The following is a 20,152-nucleotide window of genomic DNA, read 5'->3' on the forward strand; positions in this document are numbered from 1 at the left end:
AATTCAGACCATGATTGTTAGCTTTAAACCTATATTTACACCAACCTGAATAACACAACATATATATCTTATGTTATATTTTTAAGCATAAATATAAATCGTAACAAACATTTTGTTAGTCAAATAAAAAAATCAGTCTAAAACATGCTTCACTCTTAGATTGTCTACAATATAATGTGTAAAATAGGAGACGATGAATTTTAGATGAAACTATTTAACACTGTTTACAGAAAGAAGTTCTAAAATAAAGGATGGGATAGAAGATACGACACTGCTCAATAGGGAACAATGTGGTTGGTACAGTGGTGCGCCCGAGCATGGACACGAGCAATATCTGAGCCCTACAATGGTGCCAAAATCTACTCGTTATCTCGTTTTCTACTCTCTTCCATTTCATCCTGGCCACCAGTTCCCGCCATGCCGCCACCGCCGCCGCAGCGTCCAGCTTCATCCCACGTTGGCCGCGCCAACCTCTTCTCCGCCTCACCGCCTCCCCTCTCCAATCGCCGCTACCCCCATCATCGGTCGTTGCCCCTCCCGCCCGTCTCCCCACGCCGCCGCGACCCCAAGAAGCACTCCCAGCAGCCTTCCCAAGAAGAACCGACAGACAGCGGTCCAACAAGAACGGTCACAACCAACCCGGCCTTCCGCGCGGCCCATCTCCGTACCGCGTACCGCAAGCCCGTGCCTCCAGCCGCAGCCGCCGGCGAAGGCGAGGCCCTCCTCGCCGCCGACCCAACCGATGCCGCCTCGGGGCGCGCTGTCGTCGTGGGTCCCTCGGGCCTTTCCTTCCGCCTCCCCGGGGCGCCGTTCGACTTCCAGTTCAGCTACTCCGAGGCGCCCCGCGCCCCACCGCTCGCCATCCGGGAACCGGCCTTCCTGCCCTTCGCGCCGCCGACCATGCCGCGGCCCTGGACGGGCAAGGCGCCGCTTCTGACAAAGGAGGAGAAGGCGCGGCGCCGGGGCGTGCGGCTGCACACGCCGCTCGGGCAGGAGACGCCGCAGACGGTGAGCGCGCACGGGATCATGATGGAGGTCAGGGAGAGGAGGAAAATGGACCTGGCCAGGGTGAGCCCCGGTGACGGCAGGAGCAGGGAGGAGGTGCTCGGTGAGCCGCTCACCCCATCTGAGGTGCGCGCGCTCGTCAAGCCGCACATTTCACACAACCGGCAGCTGAACATTGGTAACAACTGCACTGCCATTTTAAAGAATCTGATTACTTTTCCTGCCTCTCTATTCGTTCAGACTTGAGATTAAACTCAAATGGGCCAATGTGTAGAGCATAATGAGAGAATGCAGTGGCATGATAACAAACACATCTGGAGTTAAGTTAGATGCAAGGTCCTTTTCGATTACATAAGGTTAAAAATGTGGATTGTGGCACAGCCATGGTATCTGCCTACAAATTCAGCCATTTGTTAGGAAACGGTGAAACTATAGCAATGTCTTTCATGCATGAAACGAGAACAAGTCAATTTGTGGCCCTCCAACTCTTCTCAGGGTTTTATGGTGGGCCAATTGCATACCTCTTCGAACCATTTTTATGAACATTCCATTTGAGAAGTCATAATTGCATAGTTGCCACCAAAAGCGCTGGTCACTCACCGCTGGATTATCAAACTGAAGAAATGTCGTCATCCAGACAAAATCCTTCCTTCCCCATCAGCACACTGATGGGACCACTTCATGGTGTTGCATTTCTTCAGTCCATGGATCCTCCTTATCGCTCCATCTCCATGGTTACCATTGCAACATCTGGAGGTAGGGTTGGACGGGCAGGTAGCCAGGAGCTGAGGGCACCAGCGAGGGGGACTTGCGCCAGATCAGGTTAGGCTATCTCCAGCAGCAGCATCTGAGGAGCTGGCACCAGAGGTGGGGACACTTCGACTGTGAGGAGCAGGCAGGGGTCAGCACCATGTAAGAGAAAGGGGCTGGCAATGGAGACCAACATGCAAAGCACAGATGATGCCAATGAGAGGCTGCAATGGCGAAAGAAAGGAAGCATCAGAAAGGATATGCCGAGGATTAATTTGGTAATTCCATGATATGATTTTCCGTACATATTTTCTGAAATGGTTTTGCACCTATTGGATAACATTATCTAAGTTAAACTAGTGGCAATCTAACGGGAGGGGATTCCAGTGGTAGTTTTCCAATATATGTTTTTAATGGCAAATTTCAAATAGGATTCAAATCAGTAGCAAATATGCATTTGTCCTTTTCATTATCGTTACCCCTTCGCAAGACTTGAAGTCACATCATATGCTGTTTTTGCCATCAGCTGGCGCACCTGGTATCAGTAGTGTTTTGGTTTTTGGTTTGCTGGTCCCGAGAAGGAACACCACTGCATTCAAGCAGGAGGTTGCCAGCAGTAAGGCTGGCTTTTTTTGAGAGAATAGTACATATGTGATAAGTGGATGTTCAAACACATAAATATATGTTTGATTTAGTTAGTGAGAGTTGTTTTAGATTGTTTGGACCACGTTCATCAAGGGCTAGCGAATTCATGACAACTTTCACTAGGTTCAATTCACATGACATTGGCTTCACGCGCGACGACACCCATCGGTATTGTTGAAGGTTGATATCACCAAAACTTGACTCGATGGCATTGACCATTCCTACTTGAGGTGCTGGAGCACGTGTGCTTCAACTGCTGACGGGATTGGATCTTGATGTTGCTCTCCACCGTCAGCACCAGGGTGCTCCTCAACACGGTTTAAAGGTGGTAAGGCAGAACTAGGCGCTCAACCACCACCTGGATGCCTAGGCAAATTAGGCGATCGCCTAGGCGACGTTATACAAGCCAACCAATATATACCGCGCCATAAATTCTGCATAATAAGGAAGTAAAACTAACAGGTCATAGAATATAAACACAATAGTAGATCTGAAATAACCACAAAGTAGTATCTAATTGCATAATAGCAAGTTTGGAACACTCCCATCTCACAAGCAAGTCACAAAATATAAAACAACACGATAGCAAATTTGAAATAGCCACAATGTAGTTTCTAATGGCATAATTAATAGTAAGTAGCTTCTAATGTAGCAAATATGTGAACTAGCAAAGCATTCTAGCAGTAGCTTCTAGCTAGTTCTAATTTTTGAACTCTCCCATCTCTCAAAAGTCATCATCAAACTCTCCTAGGATATTGAGTGCCTCCCCTTATCCACCATCGTTGCCACCATCAGGTTCATCTTCACAATCTGTGATTTCTGCATCATGTGGATCATTTTCTTCCTATTCAGCCTCTGACACATTTTGTGCAGCTGCAGCACCAGAATTTCTTCTTGAATACACATTATGGGCTCTTCTTGGAAAGTTTCGGCCACAAAGTGCTTTTGATGCACCAATGACATTATTTACAAGCTCCCATGTAAGGTCACACTTACAACCACGCCTACCTTTAAGGCCTACATGTAATGAGTCAGCCCACTCATTGTCCCAGTTAAAGTCATGAGTCCTCATGAAACAATAGATCAAAGTTTTCCCCCTTCTTTTGGCGTTTTTTAGAATCTAGCTTTCATCTTCCGGTTGTAGAAAATGAAGACGATAGAATTCAGCCTCTTATGCAACAACCATTTTCTTTTCTTTGTATGGATCTACAAAATCAGAAAACACCTAGTCACTATTTGTTAAAATATTGGTTACCAAAGTAGGCAAATGAGGATTTGAGGAGGCACATAGTCACTTACAAATTCAAAGGTGCTCTAATTGGGTTCACAAGCAGATAATGATGCACAAAGACTCACCAAACGCCTAGCAAATATCTGTAACTCAATAGCACGACCACCATACGAACGCCACCACTCAACTAGAATAACAACATAACAAATACAACCATATATTAGGAGCTATGGCTGAAAATAAATCATGCTGCTTGCTGGAATTAAAATAGAATAGCAACACTTATGAGAGATCATAGTTTGAAGGTTATCTTTGGCCATCTTATTTGAAAAAGATGTTCCTCTAAGATACTCATAATCCACTGCTTGAGAATTGATTTGGCTCTTGTTTCCTCATCTATCATTCCTGCAAGCACATCAAGAAACTGTTTATGAAGAGGAGATGTTAGGGTCGAATGATGCAACAAGTTACAAAAGTGTGGTAGGACCCTTGCAATATTTCATGTTGACAAGGCCTGATATAGCCTTCCTGTTCAACAAGGTCTATTAGTTTATAAATGCTTCCTACTATTATTTATTGGGTTGCAATCAAGAGGATTTTACGATATCTCAAATCAAGTTCAAAAGTCAGGTTGAAGCTACTCAGGTCGTTCTCTTTGACAACAAGTCTATATTTAGATGCAAGTTGTCTAGATGATAGAAGATCTACAAGAGGCTTTGTTGTATTTTTGAGCCTTAATCTCATATCTTGAGTGCAAGAAAACAAGGCACTATATCGAGATCAAGTGTTGAAGCAGAGTACAAGGCTTTGAGCCTTTGGCAAATGCTACAACAGAGATCATGTGGATTTAAATCTTATTGATCAAGTTAAATCTTATTGATAGGGATTGATTTTGTACTTACTGGAGATTTGGTTATGGATGGTTTCATCAAGCTCTTTTGGTGCGTCAGCTAGAAAACTTTAAGTACAGTACAATCTCTATTTGGGAAGTTGTGGTTGAGGGGGGTTTGTAAGATATGTGTCTAGGCCAATTTCTATATTGCACGACAGGATTCCTAGTAGATTGAGTCATAAATCAATTTTATAATAGTCTGTATCAACTTAGGAGTTCTAGTATACTCTATGTTGTAAAGGATTGAACCCTATATATAAATACAAGGACGTTGGCTCTATGGAGGGTGCAACGCTTCCAGGCAGCTGTTTTTACAGATCTTACATGACAGACTGTGGACTGGCGAGTAGCGACAGACGCAAACGTCACAGTCTCCAGGACGACAACTCCTGTGCGCTATGTGGACAGTTGGTGGAAACAACAGACCATATGCTCATCCCCTTCCCTGCATCTTTTCTAGAGAAGTCTGGTTTAGTCTTCTGCAACCAGCAAGACTGCATGTCTTCGTGGCTACGGCAGATTCGAACCTGACCTCCTGGTGGCTAGAACCAAGGCAGCTGCTCCTGGCGTCCTTCAGCCATGGCTTTGATTCATTGACGTTGTTGGTTTCCTGGATGATCTGGAAACAGCGTAACTGTCGGGTGTCCGCTGGCACACTTGGTTGAGCTGGTTTTAGAAGAAGGCAACACCTGGGTGGTGGCCAAATTCTCAACTGTTTCAGCCTTCCTTGCTAGAGCGCAGGTGACAGGTTAGCCTAGAGATGTTGTGGGGTCTATGTCGATCAGTGTTCACCAATGTAGACGAGCAGGATAAGGCCTTGGCCAATTTGTCTGTTTGCCTTATCTGTGTTGTTGCCTTTGGGCATGTCGCTCAAAAGCAACAGCTCATGCCAAACTTGGTAGGAAGGGATTGGTCCTCACTCCTCACCGGTGTTCAGAGTTGGAGTTGTTATGTCTCTGTATTGTAGAGAGTCGAGGCGATATAGTCTTTCCTTCTCGTAAACCCCATCCTCATAGGAAACCTTCCAAATCCTCTTTTCTGCTTATTGCAAAGTTAAAACTTCTTTTCTTTTGTTGCAAAGCTAAATCTTATTACTGATGGAGTGTAGAGTTAAATATCAATTTCCTGAACAATTTTCTGTAGGAAGAGATGGCTTGACTCACAACATGTTGGAAATGATACATTGTCATTGGAGGCGCCAGGAAATCTGCAAAGTTAGATGCCGAGGCGTTCCAACTGTTGATATGAAGAATCTCTGTTATCATCTTGAGGTATCTATAATTAGTTTGCTACTGCATATAAATGTGCATTGTACACGTTCACATGTGTTAATATATCCCCCAGGCATCTGGATATGCATTCTGTGGTACAAAGCCAAAGATTTCCGTGAATCTCTTTTTCTAAAATTTGTATTTTTTTACTGTACTACAAAATGTGGCATCCAGTATGCAAAAGTGCCTTCTTTTCGAAAAGAGAATATTTCAAAGAGTGAGATGATGTTCTTTTTTATTTCTGTTCTGAATTGCATGATAACTCAAATGACACTTGATTATAAGATGTTTTAGCTTTTCTAAATACATTGCTTTTACTATTTATCTTGACATATGTCTATCTAAGTACATGAAATAACCCATGTATCTAGAGAAGTCAAAACCTACTCTTTTTTTTTCTCGAATACACAGGAAAACTGCGTATCATTATATTAATAGAAGAGTGTGCAGAGTACACAAGGTCAATAGGCCGCTACAGAGTTACAAGAGGGGAACTGAAGAAGAGACACAACAGAAACGACCAACATAAAACCATAGTTGTCAAGGCGTCGCCTAGGCGACACTTGTCTAGGCGGTAAGGCGCCCCGGCAACGTAAGGCGTCCTGCTCGCCTTACTCCGCACCTAAGACGAGTGGGAGAGAGGTTGTCGGTGGCGCAACAGCTCCTGTGCGTCTGCTCCAGCGGTGCGACGACGCGGCGGCAGCTGCAGCAGTGCGACAGCTCCAGTGGCACTGCGGCGGGCGCGGTGGCGCGACTGCTCTAGTGGCGCGGTGGCGTGACTGCGATGCGGCGGCGCCGGCATAGGAGGGAGAAGTGAGCGGAGCAAGAAGCGAGCAGAGAGGGAGAGAGCGGGGAGAGAGAGACGCTGGTGGCTGGGAGAGGCGGCTGGGAGAGGGAGTCGGGTGGGAGATGGAGAGGGGGACAAAGCCACAAAGGAGGTGGGCTTAACCTAATCTTCATGGGCTAGTTGGGCTGAATTGTATGCTTGTTGGGCTAGTCTTTTTCTTTCCTTTATCCTTTTCTCTTCTTTATTATTATTTTTGTCCTAAATACTTTCTCAAATATCAATATTTTCCTATTTTTAAGTATATTTAAGGTGTCGCCTCGTCTTACGCTTTACCACTTAAAAGTTAAAAAGGGGGTCTGTCGCCTTACCTCGCCTTACCGTTTTACAAACTATGCATAAAACACCCTATGACCTTTAACCATGAACACTAGGCAATGATAGATCATTGGCCTCAGCATCTCCCAAATTCTAATTCCATTTCCTGACATAATCATAATAGTAGAGATGCTTGGCCTAACTCCATTGAACACACCGTCATTGCGATGTCGCCATAGAGTTCAAGCTCCTAGGATCACCAAGGAGTTCAGCCCATCCTGGAAGGAGCTACTAATAGAATTTGTTTTATCCCTCCACCAACCAAGGAACTCAACATCAGAAGGTTGTGGCGCGAAACCAGCCAGACCAATCCTTTGCAAGAGCAAAAACCAGGATTATCTGGAGAAAACACAAGACAATTGCAGATGATTAATGGTCTCCATTTCTTGGTCACAAAAAACACAAGCCTCCGGGTGATCAAGGTTTCGCCTAGCCAACCAGTCTGCTGTCCAACAGCAGTTGTGGGCTTCTAACCATAGGAAGAAACGACATTTGGGAGGTGCCCAACTCCTCTAGATATGCTTCCAATGCTCAAAACCAGTAGCTCCAAATAGCAGCACATCATAAGCCGATTTAGCAGAATAGCAGCTCGAACTAGAGAACCTCCAGATGTGCCTATCTGGAGTATCTGGCAGCATAATCACCTCTGAAATAACTTCCCACAAGCTACCTACTTTCATAAGAGTTGTTTGAAACTTTTAGGATCATAGAAAGGGACAAAAGTTGGGCTTGTTAATGTTTTGCCTCTTGTTTATTTTTTTCTCGGAAAACAGGGTTGCGCATCATTATATTAAGTAGAGGGAAAAAAGTCCAAGTGGACAGCTACAAGCATCCCAGCCCCCCTTAAGGTGGCGAAAACACAAAAACATGAAAAGATCCATCAGGAGATACAAAAGAAAACACGACCACACACTACCCCCTAAAACCTTCCTGCCGAGCTAAGGGTTGTTGCTAGGCCTAAACATTCCAGATGCTTGGCCCAGCCATTACCCAACACGCTAGCTCATCAAGCAGGGATCTCTGCACTTTGCCAATTGTAGGAGAGCCACCATCAAAGACAGTCCGGTTTCTTTGCAACCATAAGCACCAAGCTCCTAAATGATGACACTATTTAAGCCTTTTCTCCAATTCTTATGGACTCTGCTGCTCACCTCTTTCCACCAATCAGCAAAAGCAACTCGTATTCCCCAGGAGTGAGGTGCCCCAAACCAAAAGGTGAGAGTATGTTGTGCTAGAATTGCTGGGCAAAGACGCAAGAAGTTAAAAGATGTTGTGCTGTTTCCAATCTATCAGTTATCCAACATTTGTTCTTCATTGCTAACCAAAGAAAATACTTGCATTTCGGAGGGGCCCAAGATTTCCACAATCTTTTTCCCGACTCAAAAGTGGTGTTGATCCCATGAACAAGACATTGTAGCAGGACTTTAAAGAGAAGGAACTTGAGGCTTCATGCCGCCACACATGCGTATAGAACACCATTCCTATGTTTTCTGGTTGAGCGACCAGCTGGTCGACCCAGGGGTCCAACTAGGCGACTAATCGTGATTAGTCGACGACTAGGTCGACTAATCGACCTCTGGTCGACCCTGGTCGTCCACTAGTCGTCATGTCCATCCAGGACATATATATATAGTATATATGACATATATAAAGGGTAAACATGACATGAATGCTGCAATACTGATTTAAGAGAAGATATCCGTTCATCCAACTAAAAATATTCGTTCATCCAACTGAAAACAGTAGCTATCCAATGACCCTAAAGTAATGCAGGTGTTGAAGAGAGATTTAAAGGAACATGAAAAACATAATTTCAAACCATACACGATCATGAACAGATATAAGTTTAGAACAACATGGAAGACACATAGTGAGACCATACACGATCATGGCCTGCCAAAAGTAATCATCGCTAATCGTCGACTAGTCAGACGACCAGGGTGATCAGGTGTCCTAATCGGGTCGCTTGTCCTGATCGGCCACCCAAAACCGACCTGCCCGACACGACTTGAAAACATAGCACCATACATTATTTTTTTCCTTTAATGGAAGGATTTTAAGAAAAATAGGACACTAGTATAAGTACCGATATCTTGAAATCAACAGTGTACTAATGAACTAATATTATTTTGATCAAACTAGTGTATGAGTTAAGGACTATGAAGAGCTTGTATATTGTTAGGGAAGTGCACTTGTTGGCCTCTCATGGAACAAGACCTCAGTCATCATGTATACTTGCTTATGTGTTTTTCAATACAACTATACAGGACTTTATTGTAATGCATTGTCAAACATAATAACATCTATTATGTTCCAGGAGAAGTCAGGTGGAAAAGTCATTCACCGAGTAGGCGGCGTTGTTTTTCTATATAGAGGAAGACATTATGATCCTAAGACCCGTCCTCGCTATCCACTAATGCTCTGGAAACCTGCAACTCCTGTATATCCAAAACTCATCAAAGAAGCTCCAGATGGGTTTACAAAAGAAGAAGCGGATGAAATGAGAAGAAAAGGGCGTGATCTGCTGCCAATCTGTAAATTAGGTATTGAGTTACTGATCAACCTTATTCCTATTCTTATTGATTCCTCGCCAATAAAACCTTTACTCTTAATGTTCATTGTTCAGGTATGTTCCAAATTTGGATGGCCTTCTTATTTGATTTGTTTGTTTACAAGTTTTGTATTTATGACATTCAAATCAGTATGTGAAATGACCTATTCACAGTAGGAACCTTAATCCTGTTACACACCACATACTAGATTACCTTTCAAGCCTAGACTAGTACTGTAAATACAATCCTAATTGTCAAGGATAGGATAGGCCCCTGATTTTACATTTTGTTATGTATACGCTTACAAGATTGTGTACCATGTATGTCATGCATATGTGGGATGTGGCTGCTGGCTACTGGTTACTGCTAGATTTTTTTCCTACCTGTCTAGTTCTACTGACCAAAAATGCTAGTCCTTCTAGAAATAGCTGACCCAGTTTGAACTGTTAAACTTCAGTAATTTCGAACGGTGATATTGGCTCAATTGTTTAGATTTTCCGTCTGAAAATAATATCGTTGGAGAGGCAACAAATACTTAAAAAATATATAGCATTTTACTATATTTACTAATGCATGTTTGCTTCTACTAAACGGCTGCTGCTGCTGCAGCTGTACACCTATGCACCACTGTGCAGCTGCAGCTTCAGTCATAGTGCTAAACTGATTGTCAAAACTGCTCACTTGAAGGATTGCTTGTTTTTTACTCTGTATTTAAGGTACAAAGAACGACACATGCTACTGATGGCGTATTTTATCTTGTACTCTCTTTTAGCCAAAAATGGAATATACATCACTCTTGTCAAGGATGTGCGAGATGCTTTTGAAGGAAGTGACCTGGTGAAGATTGACTGTGAGGGTTTGAATCCAAGTGACTACAAAAAGATTGGAGCGAAACTAAGGGTTCTGTTCACCCTCATGAATTTCTCAGTTTTCATTTCATTACTTGTAGTGGAAGCTAAATTTGCTTAGTTCTATATATGCAGGATCTTGTTCCCTGTGTTCTTTTATCATTTGATGATGAGCAGATATTGATGCACAGAGGCAAAGAATGGAAATCCAGATACTCGAAGCCTCTTACTCTCATTCCAAAAGTTCCAAAGAATAATCTGGCAATGACATCTGTCATGAATAGTTCAGGTATGCTTTCTTAACTTTTAAACCGCCTACAGCTGTCAGCAGCTTACCCATATGGCCGTGCCTCTGTTTACAAGTCGTCCGACTAATCGCGATTAGTCGGGCTGGTCGCCTGAAAGTGGCTGATTAGCCGGACGACTCGATCAGACTTTCTAGTCGTCCAGATCGTCCGATTAGGCGTCCAGATCGTCGATTAGGCGTCCGATTAGAGGGTTTCTGGTCGTCCATTGGCGGCTAGGGTTTACTATTGGGCTTTATTGTTTTTACGGCCCATCTACAGTCACATAAACAGCTTGCCTCCCCTCACCAAACCCTGTCTGCGCCCCTCTCCAACCCGTGGCGGCTAGGGTTTAGTGGCGGCTAGGGTCTAGTGCAGTCACCGGCGGTTGTCCAGTGCAGTAGCCGACGTCTGCTGCAGTTCACCCGCACCGGCTCTGCACCCACTTCCGGCGTCTCTAGGTCACCGGCGTTGGCTCCAGACCAGCACCAGTGACAACTTACGACGGACAAGATGAGCTCCCCTCCTCCCCCCTTTCTATCTTATTATCAGTATGTCCGCAGTCTCTAGTTCTTGCCTTCATGGTTCTTACCATCACATTCATGACTTCTGTCTGCTCTACAGCTCTAGTCAATAGACAGAGGACCGATTAGGCGTCCTAATCGTCGCCCTAATCGCGATTAGGCGCCTTTTTTTATCCATGCTTATTTTTATTTATGATAGCAGTTTTTGTGATTGGATTTTTATGAGCTCCTCATTTTGTAATCTCTTCCTGCACTCATTTATCATATGCATAATTTTGCTCAAACATACACTCAAATGTGTTGCATGGAGAATATAGCTGCCTTTTTTTGTTGGTTACTTGGAAAAGACCAGTACCTCCGTTTTTAATTCAATATTATTGGTTGCACTTCCTGGATCAAAATAACAAAGCAACTTTTTTTTTGCATATACAGATGAAGTTAGTGATGCCAACACTCAAGTTGCGATAAGAGAAGTATTGAGACCCAAAATGTTCAAATTATGGAAGAGTGCGGTGGACTCGTCTCTGGCATTGCTGCTGGATGACGCCGAAGCAAATAATCTCACACCCGATTCGCTCCTGACTCTGGTTGAGGAGTTCAGCGTGACATCTCAGGCGGTGGAGCACTCATTTCCTGCTCTGCTTGTGACCAATGGTGATGCGAGCACCGACTCTCTAAGTGCAGAGTACATGAATGACGAGCCTGAAACAAGCGTTGCTGGAAACGAAGAGGGCCAGCTGGAGCAGTCACCTGATCTCCGTGACGATGAACATTTTGATGTCGACATGTTTGAGCGTCTGGAGTCATCTGTGCCATTGGGATCGCTGCCTATTGACAGCATGATAGAGCGGCTGAACAGTGAGTGAAGTACAGCGAGCAGTTCGTTCTGTCCACTGGGATAACTACTGATGGTCAGATTGCAATCTCGGATCGTGTGATGCATTATCTACGTTCCTCCGGACCCTCAGTCTGGTGATAATCTCAAGATCCGAGAATTTCCTGCGATTTGGTAGCAAACGTGATGTAAAGAAACTAACTGTAGTATGCAAGTGCGCCATGCATTTGGCAAACGCACCAACGGATAACACGTCTCGTTTGCCATCGTCAATGAGTGCGCTTGCATGTATATGAATATCTGCATTTATACTGTGTTTACCAAAAAAAAAAGTATTGTGCCATGCTCCAAAAAGATGCGGAGCTAGCAGTGTCAGAAGTCTATAAACTCTATAGTAATTTATACTTCTGCATTTTCTGAATATTTTTGAAAATAAAGAATCGGTCTATGGTTCAGAAAAAAGATGGGGAAAACGCACCAAAGAGGATTCAAGAAAGCTACCTTGGTGAAATTAATTAAAGCATCGTCTTTGAGTGCATTTATAGAATATTAAAGGGATCCAAGTGAACTGAACGCTGACGTGGAGAAGAGAACAGACAAGCGTAAGTTTACAGTTGGTTTAGACAAAAAAAAAACAGAGAAAGTTTACCATGTATTAATAGATGTTGAGACTGTCGTAAATTCTGCTCCATAAACTTCACCGTGTAGTTCCATAAGAAAATATAGAGTTTATGGAGCACCCTTGCCCTCACATCTTCACTTTTTTTTCCTGGAGCAGAGTTGTGGAGTTCAACCTGTTCAGCTAAGAAAACATGGAGCGGAACGATATCAAACATCTTCCAACTACCATATACTTCCTCCTTATCAAATTAAAATTCGTTTTATCTTTTTATTAGATTCATACAATAATTAATATTATATATATATATATATATATATATATATATATATATATATATTCATAATTATCTATATGAATATGGATATAAAAATTTAGAGTTAAAATCATTACTATTTTAAGACGCAAGAAGTAAATAGGATGAAAGATGGACCGAGCGACTGTATTTTAGCCTTGATGTGCGATTAGTAGCCAATTAGACACCGCGGGAATGCTTGGAGTTAAAAAAACCCTGAATTTTGCAGATGCTCTAACCTTTTTTTCCAAAGGATTTAGAAGGTGTAACCCAAAAAAACTACGATAGTGGTGGACTGGCGGAAGGGAGCATCAAGTACCACGTGATTGGTTGTTCCGCGGAATGCACCCTGGTCCACCGCGTCCAGTTGACTGTGCGTCTGAATAGTTGTCTACAAGCGCGCAAGACCAGCCTACACTCAGATGCACAACACGCGTGAAAAAGTGCCTACCCGGCTGCATGTGTAGAGACACGGGAACGAAGCTTCACTAGCCGTCTAGGCCACCCACGAGCCCAGAAACTAATCACATACCACGTGATTGGTTCATGGGACACCCGCTGCCAGGCTCGCGCACAGCAGGCCGGCTAGTTACAGTAACTTTGGCGTACAAGTAGATGAACCTTAGAATAACTTATTTTGTATTCACTCGTACATCCTACGTCTTTTAGATACAAGTAATCAAATATATGCTCAGACAAAGTCAACACACGTAATAATTTAGGATGAGATTATGCGGGCAACCAATAAAACGAATAGATAATGACACAAGCACCGTACAAGGAGACAAAAGATTCTAGCACGTATTATTAATAATGGTCTGTCTAGCACTACTCTGTTGTAACTTTTTCAGATCTGCTTTTAACTTCGCTAATCAAATAAAAACAGGAGCAGCTTTTACCAATTCTGCTGTGTGTGACGAAGCCAACGAGAAGGGAGCACACCCCTCAAGTTTTAAGCGAGAAGAGAACACAGACTAGCTAGTCGGTCGGGAGGGATAGCGGGAGCTGACGCCCGTCATTTCACTTTCAGCCCCGCCGTGGATCTGTGCCAAACTGACGTGTACGTGCGCATGCGTCGGTCGGCTGGGTGAATGTGGCCGCCTTCGTGGCTTCCTTCAGCTTCCTCGTACTCGCGTGCCTCGCACTCTCACGCGCATCACACTTCACACGTCGCTGGGGCTACCGAGAATGCGAGATGGCGTAGGCACGTCCACGCCACACCACACCAAGCCTGCATGTTCCACGCCCCTATGGTCCAATCGCCAGCTGTGTTTTTTCCCCCTTGCCTTAATTTTGCATTTTCTTCGTCAGCAGTCAGCAGTCAGCACTCAGCACTACTCGAATAACCAACCAATGGGACAAAGCGTCAAAGGGAAGGTTCGTGAATGACAGTCAGTCGTGGTGGGTGGGATCGCGGATGCGCAGAACGGCCCAGGATGCGCAGGCAGCTGTGCGCCTGCTCCATGGCTGCTTGTTCACCTGCCGCTGTGGCGCTGTCGTCACCTGGCGCGCTCGCTTCCTCTGCACCAGATCCGGCGCCAGCCCGGCCCCACCACGGTACCTCGCTCGCCGCCGTTGGACTTGAACGGCTGCTTACCCCATGGCGCGTGTTTGGTTCTAGATTAGAGAAATGGAATGGGTTTATTATGTTAGAGGGGGTGAAGACGCTTGGAATATAATATAAATAAATTATTCATCTTTATCTGTCAGCTTAAATTTTTGGGTTCAATTCGTTGATGCATACAACTTAGGGCTCCTTTGGCAGGGCTCTGGCTTCTCCAAAAACGGCTTTGGCTCTGGCTCACGAGGTGAAGCCACTTCTTTAGATGAGCCAAAGCCATTCTGAAAAATCATTTGGCAAAACGGCTTATAGGTTGTTTTTCAGAAAGACCCTTGTATAGTTTGGACTGGTGGGAGGGCTATTGTGCGTGGCTAGGGATTGAGAGCAGGACCAAAAAAATAATTTGGACTGGTGGGAGGGCTATTGTGCAAAAATGACGTGAGTTGAAGCCAGGTGAGCCACTTTTTTGGCTCATGCCCTCTAGTTCATTTTGGAAAAGCACTTCACTGATGAAGCCATTTGAAAAAGAGGTGTTTGGCACAACTTTTGCATGAGCCAGAGCCGAAGCTGAAAAATAAGCCCTACCAAAGGGGCCTTTAATATATAACTATAGGATCTATGATACCGGCTAGAGAGGATAAATAGACAGTTTTAACTAAAATCAAAGACACTTGAGAAATTTAATCAAAACAATAAGAGATATAAATTTCCTAGCTTTGATAGGCTAACAAAATATGATGAGCAATTTACGTCAATACTACAAATGATAGATAATACATAAATAATTAACTACTTGCAAGTAATGAGTAAATAGTGGGAGAATGATATCGAAATTTATCCCGTGGTATCGGTGATTTGCCGATCACACCTAATTCATGTTGAGGTGGAATTCAAGCTCTCACTTGCTCCTCTATCAAGACACGACTTGATTTTTTAGCCAAGTGGACAAGAACTCACTCAATACCTCGATTCCACTAGCGTCGTCTTTGTCGTTCCGGCGAGGTAGGCGCGAACCCCCCACAATCAACACCGCAACTCCCCCACAATCTTCACAGAGAGCTCGACGGAGACAACACCCGAGCTGTCTAGGAGGCGGCAACCTCCAAGAGTAACAAGTCGATGACGCTTGCCCGGTATACCACCTAGTGCCTCAAAAGATCACGATGGATTCAAATGCACTAGAAGCTCTCAATCACTCACTAGAATGCAATCTCAAGCGACGAGTGTGAGAGTTTGAGTTAGAGGATCACAAATAAGCTCAATGTGTGCTAGGAATGGCCAAGAGGACCCTCATACATGAGCTCCACTTCAATTTATAGCCTCCAACACAAGGCTAGTCGTTATGTGCAACTAGCACATGTTCTGCGCACACGCAGACGGTCTGCGTCCTATGGCCGGGCGGTCCACTGTATTAGTAATGACTATAATGCCCGTTTGAAATCTGTCAGTGTTGTCAGAAAAAGTTAAGCTCAGATGGTACGCCAGCTTAGGCCGGACGGTCCGGGACCTATCAATATGAAATGCCAGAGCACTGACCAAATTGAACAACACACGCGGACGGTCCGCGTCCTATGGCCGGACGATCCACCCCTGGACCACATATTGTCTCGGTAAAAACCCCAGGCAATCCGTAGTACAATGACTCAAAAACACATCGTCCCTGCCCAATCTCATTTTGGCTCATGTGGGCGGTCCGACGACCTTGACCGGACGGTCCACACAGGAACACAGAGACATGTGCGCCAGCAGACACCTCTGGCAGAGTCGCAGACGGTCCGAACTCCTGGCCCGGACGGTCCGACTACCACAGAATTAAGTAAATTTACATTTGCGTTTTAACAAAAGACTTTGACTTTTTAAAACCGAAGCGCTGTTAATCCTCATGCAAATGCAATAGTTTATGCTATATGAGGCACGAAGTTTTACACCGATCAAGTTCATTGGCCCCTCTTAATAGTACGACTATCTAGCCTACTAATCCGGTCAATTACTTCTCTAAACTCCTGATGATTGGCAAAAACAAAACCTATGTTATACCTTTGCCTTCACTTGATCCACATCCAATGGTTATAAGTCACCAAGATTTCCTATTTCCTGTTGTCCAAACATGCATTCTTATTTCTCCAAGAACTGTTAGTCCAGAAGCAGTTGTCATTACTTACTAAAACACCACTAAGGGCCTAGATGATTCACAATCTCCCCCTTTTTGATAATTGATGACAACACTATATATTTTATAGAAAGTAGATTTTGTTTTTCAAACCTTCCTTACATATTGGGTATAAAAGAGATTTGAGATGAGTTTTGAGTGACTTATCTTGATTATAATGTTCATATGAAATGTTGATAAGTCAGCACAAAAAACTCAAACGACTAAGATTTTCTCCAACGGCTAGATTTGTGTTAGGGCCTACAAATACCACCCCAACCGGCCATTTCAAGGTGTGGGAGCCCAAGCAACATACCAAGGCATAGTATAGACATTTCCAAGTGCTCATACACCTAAGTGCTTAATAGAGTCACTCGGTGATTAGCGTAGGTGCTTTGCGAAGTGCTTAGGTTAGTTAGATCGCTTTAGCGCTTGCTCTAGGTGAATCCTAGTTAGTTGAGTGAGTTTAGAAAAACCATACAACCCCTCGGCTCTTGTGCGAGCCGTTGTAATTGTACCGAGTGGGGCGAGAGTCTTGCGAGACCGTGACAACCATGTTTATGTCATGGCCGCCACGATGTACCAGAGGGAACGAGGCCCGCGGCGTTTTGGGCGGAAGCTCGTTAGTGGAGACAACGGGGAGCGTCCGAGAGGAGCCGAAATTGGAGCACCACTTGAGCATGGAGAAGGCTTGTGGCTCTCTATGGAGTTACTAGACTGAGGTACTTGGCCCTCACGTGGGCTTCCCTTTGCATAGGGGCACCAACGAGGATTAGTCGGGACCTTGCGTGGTTCCGGATACCTCGGTAAAAATACCAGCGTCATCCACGAGAGTTTGCATCTATACCTTTTTCTTTAGCTTCCACATTTACATTAAGCATTTAAGTTTCAATCTTGCCTTTATACATAGATTGTTTAGGATTGAAACTTAGTCATTGTGCTAGAGATAGCAACACTTGGACAAAACCTAGTTTGCATATTCTAGTTTGATTATTTGCATAGGTTTTTCTCTAGGGATTTATTTGTGGCCTAATTTAGAGAAAGTTTTAGAAGTCCTAATTCACCCCCCTCTTAGGTGTCACCTATTTCCTTCAATTGGCATCAAAGCCAGGTTTGGCTCATTTGAAACACTTTAGCTTCACTGCTAATAGAGCCGACGCTTTTTAGAGAAAGGGGATGGATACCCATAGGCCACCACACTTCGACGACACTAACTTCTCATATTATAGTGCTAGAATGGCTTGTTACCTAGAGGTCATTGATCTAGGTGTTTAGAGAGTCACTCGTGATGGGATGAAACCACCCAAAAATCCTGAGAAACCCACCACGAGTGAGGAAAAAGAAATTCATTTAAATGCTAGAGCAAAAATTTGCTTGTATGAATCTCTTAGCATTGATATTTTTGATTAAGTTTTTACATTGAAAACTGCTAATTAGATTTGGCTAAAATTGCATGAGCTCTATGACGGCACATCCAATGTCCATGAGCAAAAACATTGCCTAGTCCTAAATGTGTACAATTCTTTTCCTATGAAAGAAAATGAGCTTGTTAGAGATATGTATTCTCGTTTGAATATAATCATCAATGAGCTCAATTCTATTGGCATTAATAAGCTAGGTGATGCGAACATTGTGAGGAAGATTATCTCCCTGCTACCACAACAAAGATATGGGAGCATCATCACTATTCTTCACAACATGGAGGACTTGAGTATAATGACCCCGACAATTGTGATTGGGAAAATCGTGGCTTTTGAGATGTCGCGAAAAATGTGTCGGGGAGAGGAGCCAACTTCCTCAAGTCCATATGCTTTTGCATGTGATGAAAGGAAGGGTAAAAAGAAGGCTCCCACTCCAAGTTCCTCAAGTGAAGAAGAGGAGGAAGAAGAAAGTGATGATGATGAAGATAATCAACCATCAACATCATCCTCTGAGGACGAAGAAACAATCTGACACATCGAAAAGGTAATGGGGATAATCTGTAAGATTAATCTAATGGGTGTGCCCCTGCAGGTCGAGGATCTTCTCTTTAACATTGATAGGAAAAAGCAAAGAAAGAGAGGATGCTTCACATGCGGGGAGATGGGCCACTTTAGGGATAGCTGTCCAACTATGGTAGAACCCAAAAAGGAGAGGAGCAAAGGCAAGGCGCTAACAAGTGTCAAAACATGGGATGACTCTTCAAGTGAAGATGAACCTCCAAGGACGCACAGTCACCGATCCTCATCACGCTCATCACGGTCATCACACAAGTGCCTTATGGCAAGAGGTAAAATGAGTATTCCATCCTGTAGTGATGACAACAGTAGTGATGATGAAAGCGAGGGAAAGCCCTCCGTAGATGAGCTTGCGGAAGCCATTAAATTTTTCCATAATGTTTGCACTAAGTAAAAGGCTCAACTTAAAACCTTGAAAAATAAGTTGATTAGCTCTTAAAATGATTATAAAGGTTTGCTAGAAAAATTTGAAACATTTGCAAATTTGAATTGTGAGCTATCGACTAAAATTGAGCAATTAGAATCTAGTGCCTCATCCACAGCTACCAATGATGGCCTTATTAAAAAGAATGAAAAACTTAAGGCCAAGTTAGCTAGCTCCCAAGAAGCTATTGAAAATTTGCTAGGGAAAATGGAAATTCTTAGCATACACAATAATGAGCTAACTATTAAGTTAGAAAACATTGGTAGCACCCTAGAAGTATCTTTGGTTGAAATACCTGAAATTATTAAAAAATATGCTTCTACTTCTTGCTTTGATTTAATTGATAATTCTAACCCCTGCAATCAAGTTCTTGATAATAATGTTGTTATAGAAACATGTTCGGACGAGATTGCAATGGAGAATGAGCAATTAAAGCAAGAGGTGGCTCGCCTTGGCATGGCTTTGTATGACGATAAAGGCAAAGCCAAACAAATCCAACCTCCACAGGATAACACCACTGTGGGAGTGAACAAGCCTGTGGAGGGCAAAACTGTGATTTGTAGGCTATGTCACAAAGAAGGCCACAAGTCTTTCCAATGCAAGGCGAAGACCAGGGATAAGCAAAAGCTCAAGAAAAGCCAACAAGCAAAATCTCCAACACCTACATCAACAAGGTGGACAAAAAGGTTGCTACACCATATTTGATCAAGAAGAAAAAGAATGGAAAGGCGATAGCAATCAAGGCCAACAAGCAAGCCAACAAAAGGAAAGGGGTCAAACGCATCTGAGTGCCAAAAGAGATAATTTCAACCATGAAAAGCATCAAGAAGGTTTGGATCCCGAAAGGGAAGTGAGAAGCTTGAAGGACATCGGGGAATTTGGAGACTTGGAAAAATTGGGATGTATATCATGGGATACATCATATTGGATCAAATCTATTGCCAAGTGGGTTAGTGTAAACTTTGGATCCAAATTTCCCTACCCATGACTATGGTAACTAGATTTATTGTATTTATTGTTTTTAGATATGTGTATCTATTTTCTTGCATCTAGTTTTACCTTTCATACCTAGTATTACAATTGGTACTTATTTTTTATTAAAAATGCA

At 43.6% G+C, this 20,152-nt stretch overlaps 1 protein-coding gene across 1 annotated transcript; it reads left to right on the forward strand.

Moving 5' to 3' along the window:
• The first annotated feature begins 341 nt into the window (after positions 1-341).
• LOC542682 (crs2 associated factor 2) lies at positions 342-12,374 on the forward strand. The gene is made up of 6 exons (NM_001112199.2): positions 342-1,183; positions 5,667-5,794; positions 9,274-9,499; positions 10,281-10,408; positions 10,492-10,645; positions 11,597-12,374. Exons 1-6 carry the CDS (start codon positions 418-420, stop codon positions 12,028-12,030), a joined length of 1,836 nt encoding a protein of 611 aa, NP_001105669.1. The 5' UTR covers positions 342-417; the 3' UTR covers positions 12,031-12,374.
• The last annotated feature ends 7,778 nt before the right edge of the window (positions 12,375-20,152 follow it).

The sequence above is a fragment of the Zea mays genome, chromosome 3 (assembly GCF_902167145.1).
Source record: "Zea mays cultivar B73 chromosome 3, Zm-B73-REFERENCE-NAM-5.0, whole genome shotgun sequence".
Lineage (NCBI taxonomy): Eukaryota > Viridiplantae > Streptophyta > Magnoliopsida > Poales > Poaceae > Zea > Zea mays.

Excerpts from the sequence above, each read along its gene's own strand:
- LOC542682 (NM_001112199.2), top strand. The coding sequence starts at position 418 with ATGCCGCCACCGCCGCCGCAGCGTCCAGCTTCATCCCACGTTGGCCGC. Across the intron at positions 1,184-5,666 it reads CAACCGGCAGCTGAACATTG|GAAGAGATGGCTTGACTCAC; the intron begins GTAACAACTGCA and ends AATTTTCTGTAG. Across the intron at positions 10,409-10,491 it reads AGATTGGAGCGAAACTAAGG|GATCTTGTTCCCTGTGTTCT; the intron begins GTTCTGTTCACC and ends CTATATATGCAG.